The sequence below is a fragment of the Schistocerca americana genome, chromosome 2, assembly GCF_021461395.2.
Source record: "Schistocerca americana isolate TAMUIC-IGC-003095 chromosome 2, iqSchAmer2.1, whole genome shotgun sequence".
In the NCBI taxonomy this organism is placed as follows: Eukaryota; Metazoa; Arthropoda; class Insecta; order Orthoptera; family Acrididae; genus Schistocerca; species Schistocerca americana.
Window position 1 is genome coordinate 922518995 of NC_060120.1, and position 24558 is coordinate 922543552.

Here is a 24558-nt window from a genome sequence, read left to right on the forward strand (position 1 = left end):
TCTAGGCTCCAATCGGTATGGTCACGAGCGCAGGAGAGACACAGCAGACGATGTTGTGCTGTTAGCAAAGGCACTCGCGTCGGTCGTCTACTGCCATAGCCCATTAGCTCCAGAATTTGCAACATTGTCCTAATCGATACGTTCGTCGTACGTCCCACATTGATTTCTGCGATTATTTCATGCAGTGTTGCTTGCCTGTTAGCACTGATAACTTTAGGTCGTTATGTGAATTCTGTTGGCCACTGCGTTATTCGTGTAAGACGCAATGCCTGAAATATGGTGTTCTCGGCACACTCTTAACACTGTGGACACCGGAATATCGAATTCCTTAACAATTTCCAAAATGAAATGTTCCGTGCGTTTTGCTCCAATACCATTCCGCGTTCAAAGTCTGTCAATTCCCGTCATTTGGGAAACCTTTTCACATGAATCTCATGAGTACAAATACCAACTCCACCAAAGCGATCCCCTTTTATACCTCGCGTACGCGAGACTATCAGCATGTGTATATGTGCATATTGCTATCCCATAGCAGTTGTGTAAAAGCATTTGAAAAATTTAAAGATCATAAACAGTCTTAAGAATAGGAATATTTTATCTGTTTGTGTAGTTACCACGTTATTCAAAATTTAAAATTTTTGGGAAAGAGCAATTTTATCCCCTAGCAGCCGGTTCCCCTCGTGGGATCCCTTTTTCAGTGCTAATCGATTACAAACCCGACACGAATTGCTGCTGTCAGTTCACGAAGATGCGTCTCAATCAGAAACCGATCTGTGAACAAACCTGAATGCAATGTATTTTCAGGTCGGCATCTCGCAAAACGTGGCACACGAATTTGCACGTCTTCAGTGGGTCAAGAAACTTTGAAACTGGATGGTAAATGAATGCAGGCGTGTCTAATCTGCCAGGAAGATTCAGTCGTGTCTATTGTTTGAGGAGACACGTTGTTGTTGCTTTTCATATGATAGGCGTTCAGTGTAATTGCGGCGTTGAAACTGCAATATATGCAGAGTGTACTTATGCGCTGTTTCGGGTGTCTTTTTCGTACCATGTGCTCGACTCACTCATTCAGATTACGCTGAACATGGATTATTTCTACGTTATCTGTGATCAAATGTTGCCGTTGCTTCTACATCTTCAATATATGTGTACTGTGGACACCCCTGTCTTCGAAGATGACATACTGTTTTGCTTTGACGAATAAGCAGGCACTCTCTCTCTTATCTAGAGTGTTCTGCTAATTCGCCCTTTCTTAATGCTATAGAAAACACGGTGAAACGTTGTTAACGTCACTGTAGTTTCATAGCTTTGCTGACCTAATCATCAATGAGTGGCTTCAACTGGATAGAACATGCAAAAAGAAACTTGTAGATTCTCTTCCTCGCCGAAATGAGGCTGCCAACAAAGATTTTGACGATGTTTTGATGTCTCCTGCAGGTGAGTAATTTTTTGTCCGACATACACAACTCGGGAGCTGCTGATTTTAGCTTGGACAGCAGGCCATATGTTCGATTGGGAACGGGACAGAGTACTGTGCACGGCCATTTGATTTTGGGACATAGTAAAGGAAGACTTCGGAATTAACAGGAATGATGGCCTCCCAAACAGAGACGGTTGTTCCCAACTGAAATGTGTTTGGTACCAGTTACAGATCACATTGGGAGCTAGATCCCCAAGGATAGAGGCATCCAGACAGCACCCGATGTAGGGTATGATGGAACATTCTAGGTCTCGAGTACGGACCCTGTCACAATTCCCAATTGCCGTGTAGTACCCGGAGAAGTTGGATTACCTACGAAAAGACGCTTCACCACAAGGTGACAGGAGTGATAGTCTTCGAAACGTGGTGCTTGAAACCCGATAACTTTATATTACGCTACCTGTCAAAAGGAGGGGACATGGTCAGACGTCATTGTAAATCCGTAGACCATCAGCGGGTATTCTGCAATTCTCTATGACTAGTAGATCGTCCGCAATAGTGTTTTTCCTGTTTAATGTTGTTACCATGCCTCGAAGGATATATAAAGGGCGTGAAGAGTGATAAATGTTGAGTGATCACTGTGAAGGACACGAAGATACCACTTACCCATTTGAGACAACGTTATTGGCAGCTGAGTTTGAAAGGGGCTCACTGTGAGTCTCCGTTTAGCCGGCTAATCGAATCGTGCTGTATTCAGATTTTCGGGGGATTAGGATACGATAGTGGCCGGATATTGGACTGCGTCCAAACGTGAGGGCAGCCATATTCGTCGTCAAACTTGTGGTCAACCACGTCTGGCCACCACAAGAGAGGATCGCCGTATTGTGCACAAAGCACATCGTAACCTCTTCACTTCAGCATTTGACATCCAAGCAGTAATAATGGACTCTCTGAAACATTCTGTGTCCTCTTACACCACTGCTCTGAGACCAGACTAGGGAATTACCATTCCAAATGTAGGCTACTGTTAACATCACTCCACTAAAGGCTGCATTTGGAGTTGTCCCACGATCTAGAAGCATGGAATGGTAATGAATGGCGTTGAATTGAGAACAGCAATGAATTGTGGTTCTGCACATGACTATTGTTGGTGAGTGTGGCAGTGACCGTTGTTTTGGTGAGGCACAACATGCAACTTCTGGTGACGTGGTGAGCAGAGCCATCTGTCAGAACTTAAGGTCAAGGCTGGTAGTGATTGAGGGAATAATAAGTCATGGGCATCTTGTGCCCTCTTGTGTTAACTCTCGCACAAAATATAATGCTCGCCCACATATGGCACGTGTGTACATTAACTGTCAGCGTTATCTTCAGTTAATCCGTGGCCAGCAAGTTCCCTACATCTGTCCCCGAAGGAACATTTATAGGACCAGCTTGCACGTCAACTCTGTCCCATGCCAGTATCCAATATTTCAAGGACCAGTTACAAAGGCTGTTGGTCAACTTGCCTCAGGAGAGGAGACAACGCCTTAATGATAAACTTCCTAACCGAATCAGTAAAAGTATCCAGGCCAGAAGGGTGTAACCTCATACTGGTATGTGGGCTGGTACTGCCACTTTCTTTGTAAATTTGAGTCGATTTTGCTATCACTACAATCATCCTCTCAACGCATGAAGTTTCATATTATATTCTCCTGTCTTATGGGTGCTTCCTTTCTTCCCATAATTGTACTGACTGGGTTTATATGCAACCCCCCCCCCCCCCCCCATCTTACACCAACATCATCACCTATGACCTCCGAGTAACATTTTCACCGAAAATGCTCAATTATTTGTTGGTTGTATTGCAATCTCTGTCTTCCCCTACAGATTTTACCCTTTACTACTCCCTCCAGTAGCATGAGAGTTATTCCCTTACGTCTTAACAGAAGTCCTATGAATCTGTCCTAACTTCTGCTCAGTTCTTTGCACATGTTTCTTTCCTCGCCGATTCGGCAGACCGCCCCCCCCCCCCCCCCCCCCCAATTTTTGATCAGTTCACCTAATTTTCAACATCCATAGGCATATACCAAACATTTCGCTTCTTGTCCGGTTTTCCCACAGTATTAATAACGTAGATAACATTTATAACAACACCATCGGAGCATATAGGTGTCCTTAATACTCGCGTATATTTGGAGATCAAGAACTTACTCTGTGTCCGAACATAATGGACCCTCACAACAGTAAGCAACATGGATTCCGAATACATCGGTGATGTTAAATCCAATTCACGTGTTCACATATGATACGCTAAAAGCCAGTGTTGTGGCCGTGGTGGTCTAGTGGATAGAACAATAGACTCTGGCTTGGGAGGCCACGGGTTCAAACCTGGATAGGAGACGAATTATCCTTCGTTCCAGTTCCTCCAGAATGGCCACAGGTTCACTTTTCCGATTATCAAATGGGTACTGTAATCGTTTCTTTGGGGTAAAATGCTACCGGGCTAAGGTGCCACCCTCCTCCTCTGCTAGTGCTGCAGCGATGAAAATGTGCACTCCACCTGAAGTTTGGCCAGTAGCACGACCACGGACTTGCGCCAAAGATTTTACATTTAATTCTGCCTAAGAGCCAGTGACAGAGCAACCCACTTGATTCAGCGTTTCTAGACGCTGAAATAAACTTTCGATGCCATGTCACACTGATGTTTACAAAAGAAAAAATTTTTGTCCACGACATATCGCTAGGTTTTCGGCTGGACTGAAAGCATTTTGCCAGTCAGAGGCAGCCTGAATAGAGAAGCTTTCGCAAACATAGTTGTCATTACTCTTCATGTTAAGGGGGGACGTTCATGAAACTGACCGGGAATGTCAATTTTCAATTTCTTTTTCATTTATAAGAATAACTCACGGGCAATAAGTTCCCGATGCTTCAGTAATTAAATCGCACCCGAAGTAAGCCAAAAATAATTAAACGTATGACGCGACCTTCCTGCCACGTTCGCTATTTGGAGCAGCATTTCAATACTAGCTAGGTGTAAACAATTCCGTGGATTTCTTTCCAGCATTCTTGCACGGGTTGCATCTAGAAGGTTGTGAAATATATTCTTTACTTTTATACATTATCTGTGACACCATACCACATCTTAGGAACAATAACAAACCTGCGCTTTGTTTATGAGGAAGCAATCCTTATTTTGCCACATTTTAATCTGCTACAGTTGTTAGAATTGCAACTTATAATGCAGAAAAATTAAAGCAATAACAGCCCTCGGTCGCAAAAATGAAGTCTTTTTACCTAGGTCTCGGCACTACTAAGAGTGCCTTCATGAGAAGTAAAACTCTCAAACTGGCATGTCACGTATAAAATAAATATCAAGCGATAAATCTCTAGTCACAACATTTCAAAATAGAAAACGTAGAAGGCAAGCCACTATGGACTGCTCACACGTGTAGAGCTACGGTAGAATTACATTCCTTGATATTTGTTTTATACGTGACATGCCAACTTGAGTGTTTTACTTCTGATGGAGGCACTCATAGTAGTGTCGACACCTCGGTCAAAAGACTTCATTTTTGCGACCGAGAGCTGTCATAGCTTTAATTTTGCCTTGTAAGCGGTCGCTGTCAACGAAGCCATGTTAAAAACTTTATAATGCAGTTCTTGTATTTAATGACGGGAATGTAGGGAGGATGAAGGTATTAGAGAGAGTGGGCTTTAAGCTAAGAACTTTCACTCAAGAAATCACTACAAAAATAAATTTACAGGGCCACTCCGCAACTGAAAAGTTAGTTGAAGACTTGGTGAAGAAAATAAGGCAGAAAACAATAAACCAGAGGAGAAGCCTTGAGGGGAAAGTGGACCCGTAGTACAAATCTGGGGCCTTCTAAAAGGTGGCATCAGAAAAAAAAACTTTAGGTTGAACTTTAAGTTTTACTTCCTGAAAATTATGCTTTTTTAGGTTTACGTACCTTTTCACAGAAACTATGAAGGCTAGGGTTACAAAATTTCGTACACTTATTTCTATAAACCATATAAGTATTATCTTCTAAGTATATATATTATCTTTTAAAATTCTGAGTGTAAGCTGAGATTTGGGCAAAAGCTCTCGGAATTTTGCATGAATTTTATATTGTACTTACAGAATTATGATTAGAAAATTATAAAAAATTCTCTTATTCGATATATTACAAAACCTCATGAGAGAAGCTTACTATATACAAAGAGATTAAATAGAGAAAATTTTATAGAAATCTCTTCAGTAGTTTCTGGGTAAAAGGTACATATACTATTCGAAAATAAAATTTTTAAATTCTGTAAAAGAAGTTATAGGTAGTTCAAGGAACAGTAAATGTATTAATTTCATATAATGCATGGTACAAAATTTCATTTCCGTATCTTGAAAATTGTGGATTTGGTAAGACTTTTAAATACTGTGCGCGTTTTTTATGAACATCTTCATTTAGTGCCTTATCTGGCAGTGTTAGCAGTTATTTCCAATATTTATCTTTTGAAAGCCAATGCGTCTGTCTATAAGGAAGTTCATACACTAAAACTTATTACAATGTCAAGAATAAAATACGGTATTAGCATGCTGCAAACAGAGGGAATTAGCACTTGACGTATAAATATGTAAGCTTGTGAATGAAGTGAAATGCAAAATGTTGTAGTTTTTTATTGTTATTTCACTCCCCAAAATGGGATGGGTGGCAGCAGCACAATACGCTGCTCTTCAGCCAAGAGAGTTACAGAAGAAATGAGAAAAAGAACACATAACTTAGAATGGTATAAAGTGACGAATAAACAAGAACAAAAATATATAAGTATAAATGGTAGATTTAAAAACAACATAGACGAGAGCCACACACACATGCGGAGAATGAATACTGTGAGTCAACACGAAAATAAAGAAACACCACAGTGGGAACACAAATGCTGGCGACACTGTTGGTGCTGGTGGAATGTAGCACTGCACACAGCACTGGGGAAACACTGACACCACCACGAAAACGTTAAATATCACTGCACTGAAGGGGACCTACCTCTGGGTGAAGGGAGGAGGGGGGTAAAGAAAAGACGGTAGGGGGAAAGGGAGAAGGAAAGGAGCCAGAAGCCTGAGGGGGGTGAAAAGGAGGTGTTCGGCAGGAGGAAAGGAGGAAGAAGGTAAGGGGGAGAGGGAGGGAGAGAGGAAGCCCTGAGGAAGGGGGGGGGGAGAAGAAGGAGGGATTAGATCTGGTAGGAGTGCTAGATGGAAGGCACGAGGACAACATCTGGGAGGGGGAGTTGGTGGAAGCCACATTGGGTGAGGGTATGGAGCATGTGGAGATGGAGATCAGGCAGGACAGTGTGGTACAGGCGTGGCAACGGGCTAGGGTGGGAGAGGATGGGGCGCATCCGGTTTGTGGGAGATGTATAGGATCCATATGCGTTCAAAGAACAGGAGGAGATGGGGGAAGGGAATCAGATCATAAAGGATTGGTGTGGGGGACGGGAGACGGGAGACGGATGTGAGAAGCAAGGCGGAGTGCATGGTGATCACGGATTTGGAGGGATTTGATGTAGGTGGGGGGGGGGGGGGGGGAGGGGCGGTGAGCATAACATAGGACGGTGCATATGAGGGACTTATGGGTTTCTAGGATAGTGGAAGGGTCTAATCCCTATGTCCGACCAGAGAGGAGTTTGAGGAGATGGAGACAGTTACGTGCCTTGGCTTGGAATGTTGTAGTCCCTGACTTCAGATATATTAGTCACAGCTGGAATCAGTCAAATCAGGTACATTTTAGAGTAACAGTGTATGATGAGATGGAGTAGACCAGTCATTTTGTCTTTGTTATGGTCAAAGCAAATTGAAGGCCTCAGTTTATCTGTATGGTATTGGGGAACTGAGATTTTTATGCGAAAGTTGCTTGACCTGTGAAAATGCGCAGGATCGATAGTATACGTCAGTAAATCTTTTCCTAACTGGCGAGACCGCGTTTACATTCTGCGTCTACAGGTAGCAGCCAGCACAACGCCGACTTAAGCGGATCGGTCAAACACGCTTGGAGTGTCACCTACAGCAGTGAGTCTATATCTACATCCAAACACTAACCATCAGTCAGAGCGGTAGATTGCTAAGAAAAATGGCTTGGTTTCGATTCCCGGCCGGGTCGAATATTTGCTCCGCTTAGGTACGGGACGTTGTGTTGTCTTTACTTTCGCATCATCATCACTGATATTACTATTGAAATATCTGAATGGGCACTGCCCGGAAGCCAATAACTTGAAACAATACACATACTCCCCAAGCCACCGTGCGGTGCATGGCGGAGAGTGCTCTGTACCATTAATAGTCATTTCCTTCCCTGTTCCATTTGCAAATAGCGCGAGGAGAAACCACTGTCTATATGCCTCCGTATGATCCCTAGTTTCTCGTGTTTTATTTTCGTGGTTCTCAAGCGAAACGTGTGTTGGCGGCAGTAGAATCTTTCAGCCCCTTCAGCTTCAAATGCCGACCCCATAAATTTTCTCAATAGCGTTCCTCGAAACGAACTTAGCCGACCCTCCAGGTAGTTCCATTCGAGTTCCCGAAACATCTCCGTGACAATTTCATGTTGTTCGAACCAACTGGTAACAAATCTAGCGGCCTGCTTCTGAATTTCTTCGATGTCTGCCTTAAATCCTATCCGGTACGGATATGAGAAACTCGAGCGGTATTCAAGAATAGGCCACACTAGCCTCCTACTTGCGGTCCCCTTTACAGATGAACCACACGTTCCCAAATTTCTCCCTACCACTGTTCTCACATGCTCGTTTCATTTCGTATCGCTTTGCAACGTTACGCCCAGATATTTAAACGACGTGAGTGTGTAAAGCAGGACACTAATAATACAGTATCCGAAGATGTGATTTGTTTTTCCTACTCATTCTCAGTAACTTACATGTTTCTACATTTAGAGCTAGCTGCCATTCAACACACCAACAAGAAATGTTTCTCTAACAAGGGGAGGCCGCCAATTGTGAAATTCAGATTCGATTCATACTGCGCATAATAAAAGCTCATGGCCAGAGGTGTAATGTGGCAAAGCACCAAGATGCACTTCTCAGCCGTTGTCGAGAAAATCGACAGTTAAAAGAAACCGTTGCGGTGAAATACTCTCTACGATTAATACTTCTCTACAGGGTCGTGGCGCAGCGGTAAGCGCTCGGGTTCGTAATCCGAAGGTCGTCGGATCGAATCTCGCGCTATGCAACCTCTTTTTTTTTTTTAGTATTTGCTTTTTATAATTCATATATATATATATATATATATATATATATATATATATATATATATATATATATTGCTTTTTATAATTCATTGCTTTTTATAATTCATATATATATATATATATATATATATATATATATATATATATATATAATTCCCGGCAATCTGTTGCAACAATTATGCATATAATAAGTTGTTGAAAGACGTTTGTCGTGGAAAAACTGGCGACTTCGAACATCATTATGTTTTCCGCAAACAAAGTTGTATTTCACAAATGTTATTAATTGTCTTCATAATGTTAACCACGTATAGTTAACGGAAGACGTAGAAACGATATTCCGAAACGAATACGTATAGCGTAAGTCAAACGTTCGAATTAGAATAGAGACCCCACGAACACCAATTTGCTGTGGCAGGTATGAAATATAAACTCCGTTACTCGCTCGTTACACTTGAATGACAGATGTTGAATGGGCCGAAACGAGCCGCCGCATAACAGCGTAGTTGCCTGCTAACCTCGAAAGAAGGTAGATGCGGTCCCTATCGCAACTTATAACATTGTCGAAAATCAGTGCGGACGGGAGAGCTTTGGTACACCCTGTTAAAAGAAACGGAAAAATGGAGGCGGTACAATTGGAGAGCGATCCTCCTTCACCAACATGCATGAGCAATTCATATATATATATATATATATATATATATATATATATATATATATATATATATATATATTTGAATTACAAAAAAACTAATAATAAAAAAAACTGCATGGCGCGAGATTCGATCCGGCGACCTTCGGATTACGAACCCGAGCGCTTACCGCTGCGCCACGACGCTGTAGAAAATTATTATTCGTCGAGAGTATTTCACCGCAACGGTTTCTTTTAACTGTCGATTTTCTCAACAACGGCTGAGAAGTGCATCTTGGTGCTTTGCCACATTACACCTCTGGCCATGAACTTTTATTATGCGCAGTATGAATCGAATCTAAATTTCGCAATTGGCGGCCTCCCCTTGTAAGTTATCTTGGACCTTATACAGTCAGTCAAGTTTGACACGTTCCTATACACCACAGCATCATCAGCAAACAACCGCAGACTGCTGCCCACCCTGTCCGTCAGATTATTTATGTATACAGAAAGTAACGGCGGTCTACGACACTTCACTGGGGCACCGCTGGCGATATCCTTGTCTCTGATGAGCACTTGCTGTCGAGGACAACGTACTGGGTTGTATTATTTAAACAGTATTCGAGCCACTCACATAACTGGGAACCGATTCCATATGCTCGTATGTTTGCTAACAGTCTGGAATGGGGCTCCGTGTCAAATGCTTTCCGGAAATGAAATGTGGAGTCTCCCACTTGCCCTTCATCCGTAGTTCGCAGTATATTATGCGAGAGAACGGCAAGCGGAGTTTCGCGCGAGGAATACTTTCTAAAACACTGTTGATTCGTCCGCATAACCTTCTCAGTCTCACGATCACCGGTGATAGGCTAGGCGTGGTACATTGGGACGTTACTCTATGTTGCTACCAAGATACCAAGTTCTTCTTGGCGCTTTTCTATTTCTGGTGTGTTTCCTGCAGTTCGGGCCTGGTTGGTAACTTGTGAACTCTCTGGTGAGGGAAGCAGTTCTGAGTGTATTAAGTCGGGCACATGACATCAAAGGCTATGAAATAGTAGTTCCAGAAGGATCACAGAGGAAAATTATTCGGTGAGTACTTTGTTAAACTTGTTGCTGTCATCGCTTCGGATCTTTCACGAAATTTGGCACATAACGTTTACCTTTTCTGCTTCCCATGGTTAATAATTTACTTGTGCGTTTATCAACTTCATTTGAAGTGCGGTGAGTGACATCGATTACCGATATTTGTAATATACACCTTATCTTCCTCCGGGTCGGTTGCTAAGTGATAAGTACAGTGTTTAATGTTTTTAATGTATTAATTCAGCTGTGAGACATTTTGTAACTATTGTTTTTATTAAGTTTCTGTGAAGATTTAGGGAGTGTCGAAGCAGAACATAGTTTTAGCAGCGCTTAACTACAACTAACTTTCATTTATATTCTGCTGTAACTTTTTAAAAGTTTCAGACCATATCTGGCTTATTACACCTATGGTTATTTGAACAAGTACAGTTGGCATCTTCCTTTTCTTTTTTTTTAAGCCAAACCCTACTAGCCGTTTGAACTGGTATTTTAACGATGTAAATGCCTTTTTTAACTCTCTCCCTGTAATAGTTCTGCATCATTTCTTATCCTGACTAATTCTTACTACTCTCCAAAGACTCCAGTGGGTTTGTTAAGTCAACGCCTGTGTACGGAATTATTTCAGAAGTATATCTCTTTAATTGCGCTGAAGCGCTGAAGTAAATGTTATTTTATTAATTCAACTAGTAGGGGACTGATGACCATAGATGTTAAGTCCCACAGTGCTCAGTGCCATTTGAACCATAATTCAACTAGTCACTCGAACGTCTACATTGCCTATTAGTTTCACAAGTATTGTGAAACCAAACCTTTGCAGAAGACCAAGCTAGTAAAATTCTGTGTGGAAATTGTGCTTATTCATGGTCCGGCACCTCAATAATTAAAACTACGTGGCTGCTACCTATCATTGCAGTTACTTACATGTTCCATACATCATTTGCATGATTTCTAACAAAATGACGCGCAACAAGTATCTTTAAATGCTATGTATATATGAATTGTCTGTGAATAAGATTGTTTTCTTGTCGTTTAAAGATTACTTGCTAGTGCAATAGCTTCAATTTAATATATGTGAAAATGTTAGTCATTGTTACTATTCATATTAAAAGTGAAACAATATGTAATACTAAACCAAACTAACCGGAGGGATTGCCAGCAGACATGATTTCAGGTTAGATTGAAAAACTGCTTTGCTGTCTGTCAGACATTCGATGATATTGGGAAAGAGATAAAAGATTTTTGAGACTAGATATTGGATTCTTTACTGAGTCAGTCATAGCATTAGGAATGAGTAATGAAGATAATTTCTTCTAGCATGGAAAGTATTACTCTTTACAAGTTTCAGTGGATTATTGATAAATTATTTATTCATTGTTGTTGCTGTTGTTGTTGTTGGTGGTGGTGGTGTGGTCTTGAGTCCGAATACAGGTTTGTTGCAGCTCTCCACTCTATCCTGTGCAAGACTCTTCAACTCCGATTAACTGCTGCATCCTACCTACACCCATTTGAACCTGCTTACAGTATTCATGCCTTGCTCTCACTCTACAATTTTTCTTCTACACTTCCTTCCATTACCAAAAAGACGATTCATTGCTGGCACAAGATGTTTCTTATTAACCAATGTCTTCTTTTGATCAAGCTATGCTATAATTTTCTTTTTCCTTCAGTTCGTTTCAGTATCTATTTATTAGTTATTCTAACTACTACCTAATCTTCAGTATTCTTCTCCGTACCACAGTTCAAAAGTTTCTATTCTCATCTTGTCTGAACTACACTGCCAGAAAAAGTAGTACATGTTGAAATAAGACGTCGATTTTGATTCGATAACAGTGTATGCCATCTGGCTGATAGTAGATGTACCGATAATGGTTTCAACGTCGTGCGCGAACACATAGAATAGTGGCTCTGAGCACTATGGGACGTAACTGCTGAGGTCATCAGTCCCCTAGAACTTAGACGTAGAATAGTGGCATAGCTACCAGAGCGCCATCTGTGTCTACCCTTTTGTAGGGAATACTAGCAATCAGAAGGCTCAGTGTGGCGCAGACGTGTGAAGGAAGCAGGCAACCATGTCACAGTGATGCACTCATGATTCCTACAGCCAACTCAGCAACTTCGAAAGGGGTCAAATTGTAGCCTTCCTAGGGGCGGTATGGCCCCTTCGGAGAACGGCCACACAAGTTAAACGTGTTGCGCCACTTGTGCAACGACGCTGGTGTCAGTGATCACATCAACATTCTCACACCTGTAGGGGAGGTACTGGACGTCCACGCAGTATAGACGCCCGTATTCTATTGTAAGGGCAGCAGTGGCAGATCGTACACGCAAGAGGGCTTGTGAACGCAGCTGTGTCAATACACACTATTGCGAAGTGGTTATTTAGCAGTGGGACTATGGGCACTCTCACCTCTATCTAGCCCGTCTGCCATGCACGCCACAGCATCGAGGTGCACAACTTGACTGTTGCCGTTAGACGATCACTTGGAAGATGAAACAGCGCGTCGCGATCTTCATCGATGAAAGCAGACTCTGCCTGCACGCAAGCGATGGTCGTTACAACTACGACGTGGCCCCGTTGAGTGCTGTCTCGTAGAGCCCATTGGTCCAAGACACGTTGGCGTCACCCCAGGCCTTATGGTCTAGGCTGCAATAAGCTTCATCTCTCGTTGACCTTTGTTGTTTCTGGAGAGGACGCTACCCAGTTCTCGGTACGTGCAGAATGTTGTTAGATCCGTTCTTTTGCCGATCTTGCAACAGGGAGGTGATGTATTGTTCCGACAGGATAATGCTCACCCAGACACTGTCCGTGAAACTTAAGGTCCTCTGCAAGACGTGCAACAACTTCCCTAGCCAGCACCATCTTCAGACTTGTCTCCAGTCGAGCACGTGTGGGATATGACGGAACGAGAAGTGACTTGTGCGACCCGGGGACCAACAACTCTCACAGAACTACGTGAACAGGTCGAGCAGGCGCACAATAATGTATCCCAGCACAGTATTCGTCATCTGTACAATCGACTGGATGCCACAGTCGGTGCCTGCTTTGCCGCCTGTGGAGGCTGCACCACGTACTAATATGAGTGTTTCATCATGGATCGATACCTGGCACCTCAGAATCACTTGTGCTATTGATCTGTAAAGGTAATCACTTCATGTACTCCACACACACTGTTGAAACAGCAATAAAACTTGAGTGAACTGGAAACCTCTAAAAGGGTGTACTAATTTTTTTTCCCGGCAGTGTATTTATCGACCACGTTTCACTTCCGTATATGTCTAAATTTTCCGATAACACCTTAAGGAGAGGTTTACTAATACTTAAATATATATTCGATGTTGACAAGGTTATCTCTTTCAGAAATGCTTCTCTCGCTGTTCTTTTGTTTTCTCTTGTCCTTAACCCGTATCTTCAGGGGTTCGGCGTGATTGGGATTCGCAGTGTTGGTGGTAGATGGTGGCCGGTTGCCCTTCCCGTTGCCACCCCTTCTCTCCTGGACAGAACATGTGTACCCCATCTGTCTGCGTCTACTGTAATCCCACGTGAACGTGTGAGACGTGTTCCAAGTGTTAGCGAATGGTGTAACTGAGGCGTAATATGAGTACCAGCCCGGTATTCACCTATCTGGATGTGGGAAACCACTTAAAGACTACATCTAAGCATCGTCAATACGCTCAGTGTATTCGATCCGGGGCTGGCGCGACTCAATAAATCTCGGAAACGGTGTGCCACTGCGCGCATCTATCTAGGCAGGTAAACGCTTTTCTTACTGTTACCTGTGTGAACTTTATGCCCACTTTCATCACCAGTTGTTTTGCTGTCCAAATAAAAAAATTCGTCTACTATTTTCATGTCTGATTTCTTAACCTAATGCCTTCTGCATCACCTGATTTAATACATCTACATTTCAGTATAATTATTTTACTTTTCCCAATGTTCATCTTGTAACCTCTTTTCAAGATATTGTCCATTCCATTCGACTGCTCTTCGAAGTCGTTTGCTGTCTTTGACCGATTTACGGTATCATCAGCAAAGCTCAAAGTTTTTATTTCTTATCCCTGAACTTTAATTTCCTCTCCAAATATCTGCTTGTTTTCCTTTACTGCTTGCTCAGGAACAGCCCGAATAACATCGGGGCCAGGCTAGAATCCGATCTCACTCCATACTCCACTACGGCTTCCGTCTCAAGACCGTCGACTCTTATAACTGCGATATTGCGGCACCTGTGTTGTTAAGAACGATGCGGTGTTCACTGTATGGGCATTACATAATGTGTGCACAAAGACAGGTTGTGATGCAGGAACCAGGAGATACGAAAGTTTGGGTCTGGCTGTGTGTCATGCGCGGATAGACAGAGTAGTTAAGATGACTGATCGCGAAAGACAGAGAACGTGGTTCTAGTCCTGGTCCGCCATAAATTTTCATCGTTGTCATTCCCTTGCACAGCTGATGGTTGTTCGTATTCGAAACTGTGAATACATTTCATCTTATACGAGCGTGAGTCAAATTCAGAATGGCCTGTAGGTGGCAGGATAGTGCAGATGCACACATACCGTCGCAGTAGCAGTATAAAGATGGCCGCCCCACTTGTGACTTGTACCAGGGAAGAACAGCGTTCTGTTATTCGGTTTTTGCGTAGTGAAGGTGTGAAACCTATTGAAATTCATCGACGAGTGAAGGTTCAGTACGGTGTTGCATGTTTGTCACAGCAGCACGTCTACGAATAGAGTAGGAAGTTCGCAAATGGCGTGACTTCAGTGGAAGATGCTCCTCGTCTAGGTCAGGCACAACGAGTTGTGACTCCACAGAACATTGCAGCAGTTGAAGCCATAGAGAAGGAAAACCGCCAACTGAACTGAATGATACTGCAACTTGTTTACAGATTAGTCATGGGTCAGCACCTCACATTGTACTCCGGTTTCACTAAGTGTCTGGAAGATGGGTCCCACGGCAGCTGACTCCTTAAATGAGAGAACGATGTGTTGATGCTTGTGAAGAACGTCTTCGGCGCTTTGAACGAGAAGGTGATGGCTTCCTTGCAAGAATCGTTACTGGAGACGAAACCTGGGTTCACTTCCACCAACTGGAAACGAAGAGAGCGAGCAAGGAATGGCGACATTCCTCATCACCAAAACCAAAGAAGTTTCGAACAGAACCATCAGCAGGGAAGGTTATGCTGACCCTCTTTTGGGATGAAAAAGGCGTCATTTTGGAGCATTACATGCCTAGAGGGACCACTGTCACCAGTGCATCATACACAGATCTACTAAAAAATCATCTGCAGCCTGCAATCAAATCAAAGCGACGTGCATTGCTGTCAGCAGGTATCCTTTTGCAACATGACAATGCAAGGCCGCACACTGCCCGTACAAAAGTTGCAACAATCACTATTTTGAGTGTCTTCCTCATCCACCATACTCACCAGACCTTGATCCAAGCGATTTCCATATGTTTGGATCACTCAAAGACGCAATGGGAGGGAAGAGGTTCCGTTCTGAGGAAGAGGTACGCCACACAGTGCATGAGTGGATGGGCGGACTAACAAAAGAATTTTTTTCTAATGGAATTTATGCACTTTGTAAGCTCTGGAGGACTTGCATTGAGCGTGGGGGAGATTACGTTGAAAAGTGATACAGCTTTGTACCACTTCTGCACAATAAATAATATTTAAAAACATATTTAAGGTTTTCATATGACTCACCCTCGGATCTGTCGTCTTGTTTTTGTAGAAGCTGCAAATAACATTTTGCTCCCTGTTGGCCTATTTTTTCTATGTATACCACTTAATATTATCAAAAGCTTCCTCTAAATCTGCAAATGATATAAATGTAGGTTTGCCGTTCTTTAAAGTAGCTTGTAAGATATGTCGTAGTGTCAATACAGCCTTGCGTACTCCTACATTTCTCCAGAATCCAAACTGATTTTCTGATTTCCCCCGTGACAGACTTCTTCCAGGTCTTCCATTATTGGCCATCCGGGGTGGCCGTGCGGTTCTAGGCGCTACGGTCTGGAACCGCGAGACCGCTACGGTCGCAGGTTCGAATCCTGCCTCGGGCATGGATGTGTGTGATGTCCTTAGGTTAGTTAGGTTTAAGTAGTTCTACGTTCTAGGGAACTGATGAGCTTAGAAGTTAAGTCCCATAGTGCTCAGAGCCATTTGAACTATTTTTTTCCATTCTTGTGTAAATAATTCTTGTCAGTAATTCATAACTTATTAAACCAACAATATGGTAATATTTCATTTCTCTAACATCTGCAAATGTTGCAGGAGTGTTGCTTAAGGACTTGAAGAGGCGCCGACCCGACGATGTGAAACCGAAATAAATATAATATACACTCCTGGAAATGGAAAAAAGAACACATTGACACCGGTGTGTCAGACCCACCATACTTGCTCCGGACACTGCGAGAGGGCTGTACAAGCAATGATCACACGCACGACACAGCGGACACACCAGGAACCGCGGTGTTGGCCGTCGAATGGCGCTAGCTGCGCAGCATTTGTGCACCGCCGCCGTCAGTGTCAGCCAGTTTGCCGTGGCATACGGAGCTCCATCGCAGTCTTTAACACTGGTAGCATGCCGCGACAGCGTGGACGTGAACCGTATGTGCAGTTGACGGACTTTGAGCGAGGGCGTATAGTGGGCATGCGGGAGGCCGGGTGAACGTACCGCCGAATTGCTCAACACGTGGGGCGTGAGGTCTCCACAGTACATCGATGTTGTCGCCAGTGGTCGGCGGAAGGTGCACGTGCCCGTCGACCTGGGACCGGACCGCAGCGACGTACGGATGCACGCCAAGACCGTAGGATCCTACGCAGTGCCGTAGGGGACCGCACCGCCACTTCCCAGCAAATTAGGGACACTGTTGCTCCTGGGGTATCGGCGAGGACCATTCGCAACCGTCTCCATGAAGCTGGGCTACGGTCCCGCACACCGTTAGGCCGTCTTCCGCTCACGCCCCAACATCGTGCAGCCCGCCTCCAGTGGTGTCGCGACAGGCGTGAATGGAGGGACGAATGGAGACGTGTCGTTTTCAGCGATGAGAGTCGCTTCTGCCTTGGTGCCAATGATGGTCGTATGCGTGTTTGGCGCCGTGCAGGTGAGCGCCACAATCAGGACTGCATACGACCGAGGCACACAGGGCCAACACCCGGCATCATGGTGTGGGGAGCGATCTCCTACACTGGCCGTACACCACTGGTGATCGTCGAGGGGACACTGAATAGTGCACGGTACATCCAAACCGTCATCGAGCCCATCGTTCTACCATTCCTAGACCGGCAAGGGAACTTGCTGTTCCAACAGGACAATGCACGTCCGCATGTATCCCGTGCCACCCAACGTGCTCTAGAAGGTGTAAGTCAACTACCCTGGCCAGCAAGATCTCCGGATCTGTCCCCCATTGAGCATGTTTGGGACTGGATGAAGCGTCGTCTCACGCGGTCTGCACGTCCAGCACGAACGCTGGTCCAACTGAGGCGCCAGGTGGAAATGGCATGGCAAGCCGTTCCACAGGACTACATCCAGCATCTCTACGATCGTCTCCATGGGAGAATAGCAGCCTGCATTGCTGCGAAAGGTGGATATACACTGTACTAGAGCCGACATTGTGCATGCTCTGTTGCCTGTGTCTATGTGCCTGTGGTTCTGTCAGTGTGATCATGTGATGTACCTGACCCCAGGAATGTGTCAATAAAGTTTCCCCTTCCTGGGACAATGAATTCACGGTGTTCTTATTTCAATTTCCAGTAGTGTATTATTGCCTTACTCACTCTTGAGCACTAGTATTTTCTTACTAATCAACTTGTCTTCGACCCTGACGCTATGAGACATTAAGGAACGGAATCATACTACATTTTATCTGTTTCTTTGCTTTTTTTCAGATCAGGAACTATGTCAGGGGCTGAACCTGCTTAGCTTAGCTGCTAGTACAAATTTCCATCAATATGTACACTCTATACTTCGGTAATTCTGCACTACTGACTAACTACTATTCTCGTACTGTTTTAATTGATGGCATTCTCTCACTTGTTCTATGGTGAAGTTACTTTGTTATTCCGAAACCAAGCTGTTGTCCATTAGCTGAGAAGCACTATTTTCTTTGAGCTTGACATGATATCAAGTAGACATACACTGAGGTGACATAAGTTATGCGATAGCGATATGCACATATCCAGACGGCAGTAGTATCATGTACACAAGGTATAAAAGGGCAGTAAATTCGCGGAGCTGTCGTTTCAAGTGATTCATGTGAAATTTTGTAAAAACAGACAAAATGTCTGCAAGGATACCGCAATCACTTTTTATATAATGTTAATTATTATCCGTCTTGATTGCAAACTGTTTATTCACATAAATCAAGACGGATTATAGTTAACATTATGGCCGCACGACGACAATTAACAGACTTTGAACAGGGAATGGTAGTTGGAGCTAGACGCATGCGACATTCCATTTCGTAAATCGTTAGAGAATTCAATAATCCGAGATCTGCAGTATCAAGAGTGTGCCGAGAACGCCAAACTTCAAGCACTACATCTTACCACAGGCAAAGCAGTGGCCGATTTCCTTCACTTAACGACCGACAGCAGCGGCGTTTGCCTAGAGTTTTTAATACTGAAGGACATATAATAATGGATGAAATAACCGCACAAATCAGTTTCGGACATACGTTAGGAAAGTGCGGCGAAATCTGGCGTTGATGCGCTGCGGTAGTAGACGAACGACGCCAGTAAATTTGCTTGCGGCAGGACATCGACTGCTGCGCCTCTCCTGTGCTAGTGACCATATTGGCTGGACCCTAGACGTTGGGAAACGTTGACCTGGTCCGATGAGTCCCGATTTCAGTTGGTAAGAGCTGACGGTAAGGTTCTAGTGTGGCGCAGACCCCACGGAACCATGGAGACAAATTATCAAGAAGATTCTCTGCAAGCTGGTGAAAAAATGGCTCTGAGCACTATGGGACTTAACATCTGTGGCCAACAGTCCCCTAGAACTTAGAACTACTTAAACCTAACTAACCTAAGGACATCACACATATCTATGCCCGAGGCATGATTCGAACCTGCGACCGTAGCAGTCACGCGGTTCCAGACTGGAGCGCCTAGAACCGCACGGCCACACCGGCCGGCCAAGCTGGTGATGGCTCCATAATGGTCTGGGCTGTGTTTCCATGGAGTGAAACGGTCATTGACTGGAAATGGTTGTGTGTTCGGCTACTTGGAGACCATTTGTAGCCATTTATGGACTTCATGTTCCCAAATAACAATGGAATTTTTACGGATGAGAGTGCGCTATATCAGCTGGCACAATTGTTCGTGATTTGTTTGAAGAACATTCTGGACAATTAGAGTGAATGAATTCCATCGGACATTTATGGTGCATAAACGAGAGGTCAGTTCGTGCACAAAATCCTGCAGCGGCAGCACTTTCGCAATTTTGGACTGCTATAGAGGCAGAATGACTCAATATTACTGCAGGGCACTTCCAGCGACTTGTTGAGCCCTTGCTACGCTCGAGTTTCTGCACTACGCAGTGCAAAATCCGGTCCGACGCGACATTAGGAGGTTTGCCATGACTATTGTCAGCTCATTGTCAGTGTAAGACGGCGACAAGTAAATAATTGTCCTAACATCTCTTACTATGGTCTCTTGTTGCATTTGTCCTTATAACGATTTCTGGTTTCGTTCATGTACCGAAAATCTTCAGATCTGTGAAAACAGATAGAAGATATGCTAAGTTTAATCGTGCGTAACTCATCTGAAAGGCATAAATCGCTTACTGCAGAAGGGCAACAAGTCTGAAATATGTAAATTTCCGCTCTTTGACGATTATGGTTCTGAGAGGAAAAATGCTTTGTCTACCACATTAGAGAAACCTGTTTGCACGATAACATGGGTCACGCAACGCTGTTAATTTTCTGTTTATTGTAAATAGGGAGCTTGTCTAGACATGATGCTGGTGGCATGCTATAATTAGGAGCAAGGTGAAGAAAGAGGAAGGATACCTTACAACTGATGACGCTATTGAACTTGCAAATTATTCCTTAAAAAGCGATAACGAGTTTCCCAGTGTTCAAATTAAGGTGGATTCTTTTATTGACTACTGGTGGCCTACATTCTACAAACGAACCTGCCTGCGTGATGATTCGTATGCTAAAATCGTTCCTAGACATCTTAAAAGGGGCTCACTATTTCAAAACACCGCGAGGTGACTTTTCTGCTTAAAATCATCGTAGTGTTACGTGCAACATGAATATCGCTGGTTTGATGATGGACACTTTGATGAGGAGAAAGTCGGTACAACTTTTAGAACAGAAAATATACGTCTCGGTACTGGCAATAAATAACAATAAAATAGATGAGACCGATAAATCTTTGGTCTGTATCCCTCAAGACAATCTGCAGCACTGGAAGTCATTCACATTATGGCCGAGAACAACTGCATTCGTGATGTACGAGTGAAGGTAACTGACTAGTGAAGCAATGCAAAACGTCAATTTCATTCAGAAATATGTAGCAGACAACTTTTATTAAAATGAAAGAGGTTTATACGTACAGTTCTGTTTTAAAACAAGTAACTTAACTCTAAAATTAATTTGTGAATCCTGTGTACGGCAGAAAGAAAACATGTCGAACACCAACTAAGCCGTTTCCCTCCTAGCCCTTACGTCATACATGACATATACCTACATCAAGGAATGAGAATTATATTTAAGGAAACAAATTGCATTAAACTAATTTGGGCCGGCCGGAGTGGCCGTGCCGTTCTAGGCGCTGCAGTTTGGAGCCGAGCGACCGCTACGGTCGCAGGTTCGAATCCTGCCTCGGGCGTAGATGTGTGTGATGTCCTTAGGTAAGTCAGGTTTAATGAGTTCGATGTTCTAGGCGACTGATGACCTCAGAAGTTAAGTCGCATAGTGCTCAGAGCCATTTTGAAACTAATTTAATTCAGCTCTTTGTCTCTAATTTAGGAGTAGTAAATATAGACACGTTTTCTTTCTGCCGTAAGCGGATCGTATATGATTAATAGTGCGGACGACACTGATTGAAGGGGCAGAGCAACGCGTCAGTTTCATGTGCTGTGCGCAGCCTCTAAAGCCACGGATGTGGGCGAGCTCGTTAGGAGATGTCGACAACACTAGCCCAGCCAGAGTTGAACCGCACGGTGTTGGTGTTCCCGAGCCACGGAAAATAATGCCAACTGGCGGAATACTTGCAAAATACGCACACTAACGTGCAAGACTGAAATAAATATGTTCCAAATGTGAAATACGCGATTCTCTTCCATTCTAGCTTTCTACACTGGCTATAATTTTATTTTGCATGTGTAACTGCTTTGTCGTAACACAATGACTTTATCATCTTGATAGATCACATATAGTCTTATTAGAGACTTACTGACACTGCACGCAGCACATGAAACGGAAGTATGTTGGGTATGCACTACTATATTTATCAGACTTCACCTCTGTGGGAAAATGGTATATTCAAGGAAACTAATATGAAATAAAAGAAGAAGTATGGAAGAAACTTGTTTCTATAATTAAGTTATAAATTAATCATTCATATAAAGCTGTGAGTAGGCAGTTTACGATACTTATCACAATAAAATATATTAAACGTCTAAGGCGACAAAGGAAATGAAAAATACTCAGATGAGTGCAACACTAATGACATCTGTTATCTTTTACACAGAACCCGTATCTGTGCTACAGTTTCCTGTTATTGTGGTGTTGCTGAGTCACTACATAGAGAACAATGTAACACTTACCTTAGGCAGTGGCGTGGCCTGGGCCTCAATGTGAATTCCAGTAATCTCTACGACGCTGGGTAGATGCGGACGGGGGTATTCCGTAGCGAAATGGTTGTTGAGGATGAAGAGGCTGAAGTTACGGTTTGTGTCGTACACCGACGGTCCATCTGGTCCAAAATATTCCCTCCGGATGGCCTCCTGGTTCGGCAGTATATCGAAGTACCACGTGTAATAGAACACGAGGTAGAAGTATGTGTTGTAAAGGCGCTGCCAGAAGTTCATGTGGTCCGAGTAGCCGACCCAGGCGTCTGGCACGTATGCTGGGTTCATTGGGTTTCCCAGGGAGAGGTAATTGGGTGCGAAAGCAGACAGCGTAATCATTCCGACCAACGGTGGAGATCCCACTTTGTGGACCAGGCCGTAGAACGCCTGGAACGGCATGAGCTCCATGATGACCAGGTCAAACGTGTGGTTCCCCCTGAAACACATGGCTTCAGTTCATCGACCTGCTAACTGGAAAACTCCGTTTTTGTTACATTTGAATACGAGACAATACAGATAAATATCGCCAACAGCAAACAATTCAATGGTTGGAATGGTCATTTCGGTATATCAGCATGAATTTACGAAGATTTCGAAGAATATGAATATGACGTCAAAACAATCAGCAGTACAAACGTTCGCCGCTTGGGAGCCTCTAGTTGTATTCCTCTGCTGGAGCAATTGTGAGTGCATTGGTGGGAACGTAGTTGTTGATCTCTTTACACCGTGCGCTTCTGTGGATGAGAATTTCGAAATGAATGACTTGAAGGAGCAAAGGATCTGTATTAAGTTTTATTTTTAAGTCCCGTAAAACCGCAGATAGAATCCACCGTAGACTAAGCGAGGCTTTTGGTGAACAAAGCTAGAGCCAAGCAACAACATTTGAATGATTTAAGTAATTTAAAGATGGCTGGAGTTGTGGGTAGTATGAGAAAGATTCCGATCGATCTTCGTAATTCACAGCGTTCGAAGGAGTGCATGAAGTGATCCACGAGACAATCCACTCTCCTTGTGAAGTTGCTGGAATTTCATATCGGACATGTCATCACATTCTAACCCATGGATTAGACACGTGGCGACGTTCGTCGGTTTTTGAACGCCGATCAAAGAGGCCATTGGGATCAGGGATGCTCTGAGTTACAAACGATAATTCGAAATGATCCAGATTTTCCGCCCTTGGTCATAACTGCCGTTGAGTCATGAGTCTATGATTATGTCTCTGAAACAATAAAGGAATTATCACAGTGGAAGAAACTCACCGTGGCCCGAAAACGCATAGCCAGGACTATGTGACCTTGCCTAGAAAATAAGCTGGTACTCACCCGCTGCTGCAAAAAAAGCTGTTGCATACGTGCCACGTGTACAATGCTACCTTACTGAAGCGAGGTGGGAGTGGGCGGGTGGTACATACTGAACCCCCTTATAAAAGTAAGACTCCAAAACAATGTACATACACCACATATACGAGGGTGAGTCAAACGAAAACGTTAAATATTTTTTTAAATATTATTTATTGTGCAGAAGTGGTACAAAGCTTATCACTTTTCAACATAATCTCCCCCACACTCAATGCAAGTCAAATTGCTCTGAGCACTATGGGACTTAACAAAAAAAAAAAATGGTTCAAATGGCTCTGAGCACTATGGGACTCAACTGCTGAGGTCATTAGTCACCTAGAACTTAGAACTAGTTAAACCTAACTAACCTAAGGACATCACAAACATCCATGCCCGAGGCAGGATTCGAACCTGCGACCGTAGTGGTCTTGCGGTTCCAGACTGCAGCGCCATTAACCGCACGGCCCCTTCGGCCGGCTTGGGACTTAACAGCTGAAGTCATCAGTCCCCTAGAACTTAGAACTACTTAAACCTAACTAACCTAAGGACATCACACACATCCATGCCCGAGGCAGGATTCGAACCTGCGACAGTAGCGGTCGCGCGGTTCCAGACTGAAGCGCCTAGAACCGCTCGGCCACCAACGGCCCAATGCAAGTCGTCCAGCGCTTACAAAGTGCATAAATTCCTTTAGAAAAAAATTCTTTTGGTAGTCCGCGCAACCACTCATGCACCGCGTGGCGTACCTCTTCAAAAGAACGGAACTTCTTTCCTCCCATTGCGTCTTTGAGTGGTCCAGACATATGGAAATCACTTGGGGCAAGGTCTGGTGAGTATGGTGGATGAGGAAGACACTCGTTTCCGGTTGGTAGAAGTGAACCCAGGTTTCGTCCCCAGTAACGATTCTTGCAAGGAAGCCATCGCCTTCTCGTTCAAAGCGCCGAATAAGTTCTTCACAAGCATCAATACGTCGTTCTCTCGTTTCAGGAGTCAGCTGCCGTGGCACCCATCATGCAGACACCTAGTGAAACTGGAGTACAATGTGGTGTGCTGACCCATGACTAATCTGTA

At 43.8% G+C, this 24558-nt stretch overlaps 1 protein-coding gene across 1 annotated transcript in view; it reads right to left on the reverse strand.

The window, feature by feature from the left end:
- The window catches only part of LOC124595428 (UDP-glucosyltransferase 2-like), a 123544-nt gene that overhangs the window by 49388 nt on the left and 49598 nt on the right, over positions 1 to 24558 (reverse strand). The window contains exon 4 of the mRNA XM_047134166.1: positions 22127 to 22586. Within this exon, the coding sequence (XP_046990122.1) occupies positions 22127 to 22586 (460 nt within the window). The remainder of the gene's footprint in view (positions 1 to 22126; positions 22587 to 24558) is intronic.